This window comes from Oryza sativa, chromosome 7, assembly GCF_034140825.1.
Source record: "Oryza sativa Japonica Group chromosome 7, ASM3414082v1".
Taxonomy (NCBI): domain Eukaryota; kingdom Viridiplantae; phylum Streptophyta; class Magnoliopsida; order Poales; family Poaceae; genus Oryza; species Oryza sativa.
In genome coordinates, this window is record NC_089041.1 from 24,280,385 (window position 1) to 24,292,195 (window position 11,811).

The following is an 11,811-nucleotide window of genomic DNA, read 5'->3' on the forward strand; positions in this document are numbered from 1 at the left end:
AAAATTACACATCTCTTTTCACTGCATCTCGTGTGCAATTGCAAATCACTAAATAAGTCCATTTCTTGCTTGAGGAGAGACGCTGTGTGCCATCTTTCTTTTCCTGAAAGTGCAATACTCAACCCATTTTTTTTTCTTGTGAATCATTTGAACTTTCACCATTAGATTTGCACCGGATTCATGCTCCTGCACAAGATCCGTCTGTTTTTGCAAGCCCCGGTGGAGTTTAACGCTGCCATCTGTTTCTTTCATTTTTAACACAATATAATTTATTTCGGTTTTTCTTTAAAGAAACTACAATCAATTGTCATAAAAATTACAGGGCAAATGACTACAAATGAAAAAAAAATTCACAGTTTGATTAAAAAATGAATATCACTTTAAAGATTAAAGAATACTTCTATCTGCATAACCATTGTTTTGCCCAACAGTGTACAAGTTATATGTAGTCCTTAGTTTTTCCCAACGTCAATTATTTCTATAATCGAATTTGGCATACATCACCATGAGTGACTAACGTTAAACCAAAGCAGAAAATAACATTGAAGGTAACTAAGTAAATCAGTCATTTACCCAACGTCATAGCCATCAAAGCCAATCCGATGCCAATAATGCCTCACCAGCACACTATCTCCAATGTATGTTTCCAAGAAGATCACGACATTGTAGATATTGCCATCATTGTTCTGAACATTTATAACTAGATTTTCACTTAGAGAGTCAACCCCGAGATACGAAGTTGGGGAAGAAGGCATCAGCTAACATCGTCTCCAAAAAGATGTGTGACGCCCATAAGCATCACTGATATCGGTGCTCCCATCGTTGACAACCCCAACACTAAATGTCGCCTTCTGGAAGGCTATCGTCAGTTTGGTTTTGGTCGTTAAAGTCAAAATCTAGAATTTCATAATTTAAACAATATAGCTCAAGAAAAGGATCCCGTAACTTGTACTCCCTCCATCACATCCCATAATATAAGGGATTTTGAGTTTTTGCTTACAACGTTTGATCACTCGTTTTATTTAATTTTTTTAAAAAATATTATTTATTTTATTTGTGACTTACTTTATTATCCACAGTATTTTAAGCACAACTTTTTGTTTTTTATATTTGCAAAAAAAATTGAATAAAACGAGTGATTAAACGTTACATGTAAAAACTTAAAATCCCTTATATTGTGGGACGGAGGGAGTACTAGCCTTGCAGGTACAAATTAAGGCAGAGGAATGGTAGCACGAGTATGTTGCTACAATTATCTAAAGTGATTCACTGTAGTTATGGTGCAGAGAAGTATACATATCCTGTAGCGGCTCAAATTTTCTATCGGATAATATAGCACATATTTTGTCCATTCGTTGCACAATTGGACAGCTACAAAATCCCCAGAGTCATAGATACTGTGCTCATTTGACTTTACCATGCAAGTAAGAGGATCCAAAATCCAATCATTAGAGTTTGTTACGTAAGGCTACAAGCCTACGACTGAGACAAAGCACGTTTTACTAGCTGGTTTGTCCATCACATGCATCTTATTTTCTAGCCAATTTGCTATACTTTTTTTTAAAATAATAGAATAAACAATCCGACCTTTGCTCAATAAGCTATAATCAATTATTACAAAATCCACAGATAAACACACATAGCACGCACTGACATAACATAAAATAAACACAAACTAATAAACACCAACACAAGATAAAAGAATCCACAATTACTGAATTATAGTATTTGAGAATCTCCCTCCGAAGTTGGTAAAAAGGTGCATAATCGTCGATTCAAGTTTACGACATGCATCATTTATTAGCTTTATATCATCATCATGTCTTTGTAGTTGAGCCCAACCCTGGAGCCAATATGTTGTCTTGAAAAGTACCTACAAATAAGTTTTTGAGAGTGTTTTTATCAAAAAAATCATATCATTTCTACTAAGCCAAAGAGCCCAATATATAGTGGAAGCCCCTAAAAAATAGTTCCTTAATTTTTTTTATTAACACGCATAACCAATTCCCAAACATATGAGATACACTGTGTGGATGGTATAATCCAAACAAAAATTGAATTGATCTAAAAAAAATCTAGAAAAATTGACAATCCAATAAAAGATGGTAAATTGATTTAGCAGTCAATCTAGAAAAAGTTGCTACACGCCTACACTTATTCATAAGAATTTAGCAGTCATAAATCTGTGTGACGTGCCAATTTTTCTTTTCACAATTGAGTCACTGCAAAGTTAAAACATATTTGGGTTAAATCCATTTAACATGACCTCAAGAAGGTAGAGAGCCTTTTCCATTATTGTACCACTAGTAATATGCCCGTGCTAAACGCTACGGTGCAAGTTTATTTCTCTTTAAAGAATTTTAAAATATAATGTTAGCAAAAACTATTTCTTGTATGATCTGTGCAATTGAGTCTTAATTCAATATATGTCATATGTCAGACATATTCTTGGCAAGAATAATATACTGGGCGGGTTTAATAGAATGGACTATCGCCAATATTTATTTAAAAGATGCATTTTCAGGCCTCTAATTTAAATATTTGCCAAACAAAAATCAAAAGGTTGAAAGTTTTAAAAATTGAAATGAAAATTTAAAATTTTCAAGTACAAATTTTCATAATTGGAGTAAATAATTTGAACTTAAAAAGTGGATTAGAAATTTTATGTGCAGGAAGATGAGCGGCGAGTGGTAACGGGATAGATAAGGCACACGTTGGCCGCTATCCTTTGAGCACATAGCACGAGGGCGTGAATATAAACCCAAATAACAGTTTGATATGAAACATATGTCAACGTAATAATAGCATGTCCATACTAATGCTACGGATAACCACAAATTCACAAGTACAAGTGACATAGGAGACAAAGACATCCATCAAAATAGCAGTAAACCACAAAAAGCCGCAAACAACCATTTATAATACAAGAGGTTCATTAAAAAAATCATATCGATGGTGTTCAGATCCATACAAAGATTATTACAAATTTGGTCATTGACTCATTGCTACATTTCATCAAAGCTACTTGGAAAAAAATATCATCTTCTAGGAATCAAGACAGGGATGAACGATTTCATATCACTGGAACTATAAGCCCATGTCTCACCCTTTTGCCATTTCTTCATTTCACTCTTCACAACATAGCACACTGCATTTTAGCTAAAAAGACTTTCTCAGCCACTTCACAAGTTCACATGAACAGAACACCATGTTATAACGAAGTAGCCATTTAAAAAAACACCTTGTAAATGTTATAACCAGAAATTATTGATCAATTTGTAATATATACTACAGGAAACTCTGGTATGGTGTTAAAAAAATGGAAAAAGTACGAATTACCCATCCGAACTATCGCGGTCGTCCAAATTACCCCCCTGAACCACAAAACCGGACATTCTTCACCCCTAACTATGCAAACCGGACGAATTACCCCCCTCGATCCAATCCGCGGTGGTTTTGGTCTACGTAGCGTACACGTGGCAGTCCAGTTAACATTTTATTTATTTAAAAAATGTGGGACCCACCTGTCATAGTCTCTCCTCTCTCTCCTCTCTCTCTCACTCTCACTCTCACTCTCTATCTCTATCTCTCTCACACGGCGGGCGGCGGCGCGGGATGGCGCGGGACGGGCGGTGGGCAGGGGCGCGCGCCGCGCGGGTCAAGCGGCAACAGCGGTGTGCACGGCGGGCGGCGGCGCGGGACAGCGCGGGACGGGCGGTGGGCAAGGGTGCGCGGGTCAAGCGGCGGCGGCGGCGCGCACGGCGGGCGGCGGCGCGGGACGGGAGCCGTCCGCGCTGTCCACGCCGACCGCCTGCCTGCCCGCCTCCGCCCGTCCCCGCACCACCATGAGTGCTGCCGTCCGCGCCCTTCGCGCCGACCGCTCGCCTGCCCGCCCCTGCCCACCGCCCGTCCCGCGCCGCCGCCCGCCGTGCGCACCGCCGCTGCCGCTTGACCCGCGCGCCCCTGCCCACCGCCCGTCCCGTGCCGCCGCCTGCCGTGTGCGCCGCCGCTGCCGCTTGACCCGCGCGCGAGAGAGAGGATGTGTGAGAGAGACGGAGAGTGAGAGAGACAGAGGAGAGAGAGATGAGAGACTATAACATGTGGGTCCCACTTTTTTTAATAAATAAAATGCTGACTGGACTGCCACGCGTACGCCGCGTAGACCAAAACCACCGCGGATTAGGTCGAGGGGGGTAATTCGTCCGGTTTGTATAGTTGGGGGTGAAGAATGTCTTGTTTTGTGGTTCAAGGGGGTAATTCGGACGACCACGATAGTTCGATGGGGTAATTCGTACTTTTTCCTAAAAAAATAGATGCGCAAAGTTTCTAGCAGCAAATTACCTTGTTGCAATTTGCAGGGAGAAAATGATAATACTCATGGCAATACCTCAGATTGAGGGCAAATTACCCTGCAACAGGCATTAGTATTCCATCAAATTTTATGACTGCAAAAAGAATAAAAAAACTTAGCTTTGATACTGAATACCATCATGTTTCGTTTTCTGCCCCTCAAATCATTTGATCTGAGGCCAAGTAGAGGAATTGTAGGAAACCTTTTCTTCACTCCCATATATCACAAAAAAGCAGAAGCACTCAACTTCAATGGCATACAAGGAATTGTAGTGCACCTCACCCAGAAGGTTAACCAAAGCTATACAAAACGAAGGGAATGATCAAACACTACCATTTTTCGTTGGAATAGATTTACCAAACCCATGTGCTACCATGAACCTGCTGCCATACGATTGGAGGTAAAAATATGAGAAATAATTGCAGTGTGTACAAACATGATAGCATATAATTATGCTAGTCAAGATCAATTCAGTACAGAGAGATATGAACGCAGAAAGGCACTCACCGTGGTGGAACTTGTGACCGCACCGCTGCCACGCCGTAGACCACCTGTCTGAATATGTATGCTAGGTCCTGATAAAACCATTGTTCGATCTAATAATGGTCAGCTACCTTGTGACACAGAGAACTACCGCTCTTGGTCTTGTTGGCTTCATTGACAAACCGAAATGTTGCTTCATCACGAGGCAATACCTACATAAATGAAATGACGGTGCAACAAACGCAAATAAGTAATGATAATCCTGCATGTAAATATTAGGGGTATAAGACATCTCAGATCATTCATATGCTATGCCATCCAGGGCAATCTGAATTATAATTGCTAAAACATCAACACAAGTGAGACCACATGAATCCTACAACCAAGTAAAGGAAATGCAGTACTAACATTAACAGTTTCACACGCTAGAATGTAAAGCATACTAATATTAATCAGTAAATAAAGAATGCATAGTTAATCTTTCCTGAACAGAACCAAGTGCATCTGCCGTGATGTATCATCGAGCTAAAATCCTGCCGTTGGAAAAATTAACCAAAAATCCACACCGCCCCATTCCAACAGATAAGAAAAATGTAGATTTTGTAGATTGCTGTAGTGCAAATCCCAATTTACAAGTAAACAACAGGAAAATTTAGTTTTTTTTTATCATGCACTCAACATTTTCTACAGGTGGCTGAATCATCTGAAATGAGTAGCATGAGGAATTCAATTGCACTCCTGCCAGATCCAATGCACGACGTCTAGGCGTTAATCCTTTGCAAAGCACAAGCAAGCAAGCATCAGGCAGGACACAGGAATCCAGAAGCAGCCATTTGCAAGAAGAAGAGTAGAGCAGAGAGGGAGGAGGGTGCTAGTGATTCCTTGTTCCACAACCAGGAGGCCTCAGATTCGAAGTACCTGGGGAACATGAAGTGGCCTGCGCCATTCTGCCGCTGGTGCGGGGGACGCCGGGGGCGGTGAGGCGCGGGCGACGCGACGGCGTGCATCGGGGCGGCGGATGGGGAAGTGGTGCGGCGAGGGGGGGGGGATGGGGACACCGGGGAGGGAGGCGTCGTAGTGGCGCGGGGGGACGCGGCGTGCATCGGGGCGGCCGATGGGGAAGTGGCGCGGCGAGGGGGCGATGGGGACGATGGGGAGGGAGGAGCCGTAGTGGCGCGGTGGAACGACAGAGGTGGTGAGGCACGGGCGGCGTCAGCGGAGAGGTGAAGGGCGAGGCTGCGAGGGAGCGGCGGCGCCGAGGGCGGCCCAATAAGCCAAATTTTAAATTTTCAAACTTAATTTTAAGATTGATTTTAAGATATTTTCTACGTAGTTTCTTTTTCAGCATTGGCTTTTAAGTTACAAAGAACATATATATATATATATATATATATATATATATATATATATATATATATATATATATATATATATATATATATATATATATATATATATATATATATATATATATATATATATATATATATATATATATATATATATATATATATATATATATATATATATATATATATATATATATATATATATATATAAGTTTTACCTACAAATTTATTTTTATTCCCTAATAAACCGTTTTGGCTTATTACCGTTTTGACTTATATTAGAAAAAAAGCGAACTGATAGGGGCCGGATTTTTTCGCGATCTAGAATCGATCGGGATGAAAAAAGGGCGAAATTTTGGGGCGCATGGGCGAGATTACGCGGGAGCTATTCCGGCCGTCAGATCTCAATCGGATAATCTAGACCGTTGAGTGAGGCATGAAAGAATGAGTGGTGAGTGATGAGTGAAAGTATTTGTTAAACTTTAGGGTAGATGAAAGAATGAGTGATGAGTGATGAGTGAAAGTATTTGTTGAACTATAGGGTAGATATAACCGGAGTCTGGAGATGAAATACATTTTCCATTATCTTAATATCCTATCTTTCTATAAAGTTAAGGTCTTCTAAATTCTAAAGCTCAACATGCAAAGATGCCACATTATCCACTAACAATTATTACATCTCAAACCTCATGTAAGCATGCTAATTTATTAAGTTTTAGAGCTTTAAAATACAAGCATGATAATTAAATTATCATCACACATAATTCACATAATATTTCAATATATTTCTCCATCACTTTTTATAATATCCTATATGCCTATATAGTTCACCCTCACTAAAATTTTAGAGCTTTAAAAATCCGAGCATGTTAAATCATCATTCCACATAATTCTCAAAATATTTCAATATATCTCCCCATCATTTTGTATAATATCTATATACCTAGACAATTCATCCTCACTTAGTTAATGTTATTTCTCTCTTTTCTCATTAAGCCATATCACCTCAAATTGTTTCTAGCCATCAAATTATTAATCTATGGTCGCAATTATCTCCCTCATTATCTTCTCTCATAAAGCCACATCATATTACTTTTACATTTGGATCATCATTCTATATACTATTTAAATTATGATAAACCACATCACCTTATGTAAGTTTATATCGTCGTCTAGCTATCTTACACATTATTTCTAACTAGCAATAGTGCCCGTGCGTTGCTACAGGAAAAACACCGTTTGATAGTGTGACACCTTGAAAACCTCAATTCTGTAAAAATCAAGTCTAATTTGATATATTAACAAATAGGTAGAACCGAGTCTAATTTTATCAATTAGCATGGATTTAGGATTTAGTTTTAGATTTATTTTTCGAGCCTACTTAAGAGTTTATCCAATGGACTTTAATTTGAAAAATGTGAGCCACATTGTTTGATCAAATTTGCTTTCGGCCCAGGTCTTCCCAAGCCGGCCCAAACTTGGGCTAGCCCATCTTTGGTGAGTTGAGTCAATTCGACGGCCCGCAAGCTGAGCAACTGAGCGCGGCCCACATATGCGGGGACGGACCGATACACTTCTGCGGCCCATTGGGCGCAGCGTAATCAACGGCGGCGACGGCCTAATGCTGGGCGAATCTGAGCCGTCCAATCTAATGGACGGCTCCAATCATCCCCGCGACGAATGAAGCATCGACCGGGGAGAGGGGCAAAACCCTAGGTCCCAAATCCATCTCTCTTGATCCCATTTCTCTCCGGCGACGAGTGAGCGGAACGACGGTGGTCCGGCAAGCTGGTGCGCGCGTGCAGCGACGACCACTGAGCGGCTCCTGCTTCGCCGGCTAGGAGGCGCACCCAAGGGCGGCGCAAAGCCGTGCCACGACGTCGGCGGTCCGGCTAGGTGGGCGTGCAAACGGCGACGAGCGCCAAGCGGCCTGGACCTCGTCGGCGGTAGGGGCGATGCCAAGCCGACGCTTCCCGTCTTCGGCAAAGGACGGTGGAGGGGTGCTCCAGGACAGCGCGCGCGCAGGGAACCCGACACGACTGCGAGGAGGTGAAGGTGCGGCGATGCCGCTTCCCAGAAAGCTCCGGTGAGCTCACGGGCTTCAAATCCGGTAAGTAACCCGAACCCTTAGCATAATTGATTTGGATTTGACTCTTATGGTTCTTACCCGAAATTAGGGTTCTTCGAATTTAGAGAATTTTGTCGAGAAATTTCAATATATTTTATTCCCTCTTTTCGAGTTATGGGAGTTTCAATATCGTTTATCCTCTTTTAATTTTGGGAACTTCAATCTAGTTTATCCCTTTCCTCAATTTCTTTTTTTTTTGCTGGCGTTTCATCGCACAGGCGGGGACGGAGGACCTTTTTTTTCTTTTTTATAGTAGAAGTTTTTTTCTCTTATTTTGTTTTTTCTCGCCTTTATTTTTCTCCGCCGAGGAGTCGGATTTTTTTTAGAGTCGGACATCTTTTTTTTGCGATGGAAGTTTTTTTCTCTTCGTTTTTTGTTTTTTCTCTCCTTTTTTTTCCATTGGAGGAGTCGGACTTTTTTTTTCCGATCTTTTGTTTTTATCAGTTTTTTTCCCAACGGACGACGGAAATTTCTTTTATTTTTTAAGTAGTATATATATATATATATAAGTAGTATTGAGATTAAGATAAGATAAGATTTTCACGGACAACGGAAGTAAATTGAATCGAACTTTTTTTTTGTTTTAATGTTTTTTTCGCCCTTTTTTTGTTATTATGGACATAGGAAATGTTTTTAATTTTTTAAGTAGCAGAGATAGAGAAGATAGAGATATATAGTACCGCGTCAAATATATTAGGATTCGATTTTTTTTTTACCACGTCGCATATAATTCTTTTTTTTTACTCCGACAGATTTGTTTTTTTAATATTTTTGCTCTTTTTTTACTGCGTCCACGCGGATTCGTTTTTTTGGCCGGACTTTTTTTTCACCTGGTTTTTTTTTGCGCCCGTTTTTTTAGGAATCAGACAGATTCCTTTTTTATTTCTTTTCGCCCTTTTTTACCGTGGAATCGGATTTGTTTTCCTTTTCTTTTTTTCGCCCGTTTTTTGATCAGACAGATTTGATTTTTCTTTTCTTTTTTCGCCCGGTTTTTCGCCCGTTTTGTTTTGGATCGGACAAATTTTTTTCGCCTGGTTTTTTTTGTCGGCAAAAAAAAAGTGGTGCAAAAAACACTAGATCCAATTCCTTTAAAACAGAAAAAAAGAGAAAAAAAATGTGATTCCTTTAAAGGCGAAAAATGTGACGACAAAAATGGTTCCTAAAAAATAAGAAGTTGGTTCGTATAAAATAAAAAATGCACGCGAGAAAAAAATGGAAAGTGCGAAACATAGTGGTGCGATTTCTAATTACTATATATCTCTTCTCTATCTCTAATCTAATCTAACTATTTAAAAATAGAAAATGCACGAGAAAATAAAAACCGTTCAATAAAACGTGTGAGAAAAAAGTCAGAAAAAGCGCAAAAAAACGCTAAAAAATGTTTTCCATCTTCCATAAAACAAATAAAAAAATGCGCGAGAAAAAAACGGTCAGAAAAAACGTGCCATTTCTAAAAAATGGTTTGAAAAAACCGTGCAAAAAAAACACCGTCTATTAAAAAACAAATCGCTTTGAAAAAACTGTCAGAGAAAATACTAAATTGATGGATGCTTGACTCGGATAGGATCCATCGATTTTTTGCCATCTACTATACGGCTTTTATTTCGTCATATATTCTCCTGTATTGAAAAAAAAAAGCAAAAAAGGACATTTGAAAAAACAAGCAAAAAAAAAGCGCGAGAAAATAATTGTTTGAAAAAACAGGCAAAAAACACAAAAAAATAAAAGAAAAAAAGGGAGAAAAAATATGGTTTTTGTCGTCAGTAAAAAATGCAAAAAAAAACATGCTATGAAAAAAATATTTGAAAGAAATACGCCATTTCTAAAAAAATGGTTTGAGAAAATCACGCAAGAAAAAAAACACCGTTTATAAAAAAACAAACCACTCATTAAAATACAAACATTGTCATTAACATGATTATACATGAAAAACATATATTATCATTAGAATCTTTTCACCCATTACAACGCACGGATATAATATAAATATAAAAGCAAGAAGAGGAAATAATAATAAAGGGAGCACTGTATGAGGTAGCTAGTAGCTTGGTGCGGTGCCGAGCGCGTAGCTCTTGAGAAGGTCACCGCAGATGGGGAGTGGGCGGGTCTGGAGGCTACATTACCTGGATACTTCCCAAAAGCTACGTATCCGTATCTGATACGTGGAAGGATACGGATACGTATCGGATACGTATCCCATGTGTATCGGCGATATTGGTGATTTTCAGAAAAATCAAAAAAAAAATCTGGATACTCCCCCGATACGTTGAGATACCTTCTGGATACGATCGAGAGAACTAAACATCGCTTTATCCTGCAACTCCACGCCGTTCGTCGCTTCCGTGGTTCTCGCATATGGCCCGACACCCCACGCGGCTCGCGACTCCTAGCGCCGCTGCCGCTGACGGACGCCAATCGCAGAGTTGTGCGCCGTCGCCATATGCGGGCGTAACACCGGATGCTGAATGCAGTGCTGCCGCCGCCAGGCATAGCACCGCCGTCCGCCGCCGGCGCCATCTCCAACCAGGCAACCACTTACTTCAGCAGTGAGGCAAGCAAGTTCCATCGGTCGATTCAGTTGTTGGCCTCTCCCATGCAGCTATGCTAGTGTTAGCAATGATTTTCTTTTTCTTTTTTAACTTCTTGTCCCTCTTTCTATTTTCTTGGTACAAAGTGCTACTTTTAGATCGGATGAAATTTCGGATTGGAATATCAAGTGCTAATGCATCTAACACTCTCGACGTGTATGTTCATTACACTCTTGGAATAAACCTGTTGGCAAGTTATTGGCAAGTTGGCAGTCTTCAGTCTGCATCATCATTCTCGGGGTTAAATCGCTTCACCAACCTTAGTCAATTACAATTATTAGAAAATATTTCCATGACATTATACGAGCTTATTTCCATGCAAGAGTTCATAAATTTATATATTAAATTTTTATATTGTTAATATATATATAGACGTATCCCCGTATCCTTAGTTTTTCACAAATGCCACATCTTCGTATCCACGTATCGCGTATCCGTATCAGCGTATCTAGCTAACATAGTCTGGAGGAAGCCGAGAGGATTGGCGCGGCGGACCATGGTGGCGAGGCCGACGTCCTGAACGAGGGTGACCGGCGCGCGGTCGCGACCCACCTCCATCTCGTGGCATTCGGTCACCGGGCTGCTGAGCAGCGCCACCGCGCACACCAACTCGGCACCGCGGTTGTCCACCTCCACCAGCTCCATGCGGTAGTGCCCCGTCGCGTCCGTTGTCCCCTCCGCCGATCTCTCCACCGACCCGCTCGCGCTCATGTAGTGCCGGCACTCCAGCCGCACCCGCGCGGCCTGGATCGCCGTCGTCACGTTCGTCACGAACCCGGCACGGCACGTGTCGCAGTACACCTCGCCCTCCACGAAGAAATCCGAGTGACGGCTCCCCTGCACCGCCATCGCCATCGCTGTCGCCGTCACCACTACCATCACCATCACCACACCGCTGGCCATAACCACACA

At 41.0% G+C, this 11,811-nt stretch overlaps 1 protein-coding gene across 1 annotated transcript; it reads right to left on the reverse strand.

Annotated features, from left to right (window-relative positions):
- Positions 1–10,296: 10,296 nt before the first annotated feature.
- LOC9266304 (pollen-specific protein C13) lies at positions 10,297–11,811 on the reverse strand (the record flags this gene model as incomplete). The annotated part of the gene is made up of 2 exons (XM_015790557.2): positions 10,297–10,425; positions 11,357–11,811. Coding segments are annotated over 2 exons (531 nt in total), but the record flags the coding sequence as incomplete, so codon positions are not given.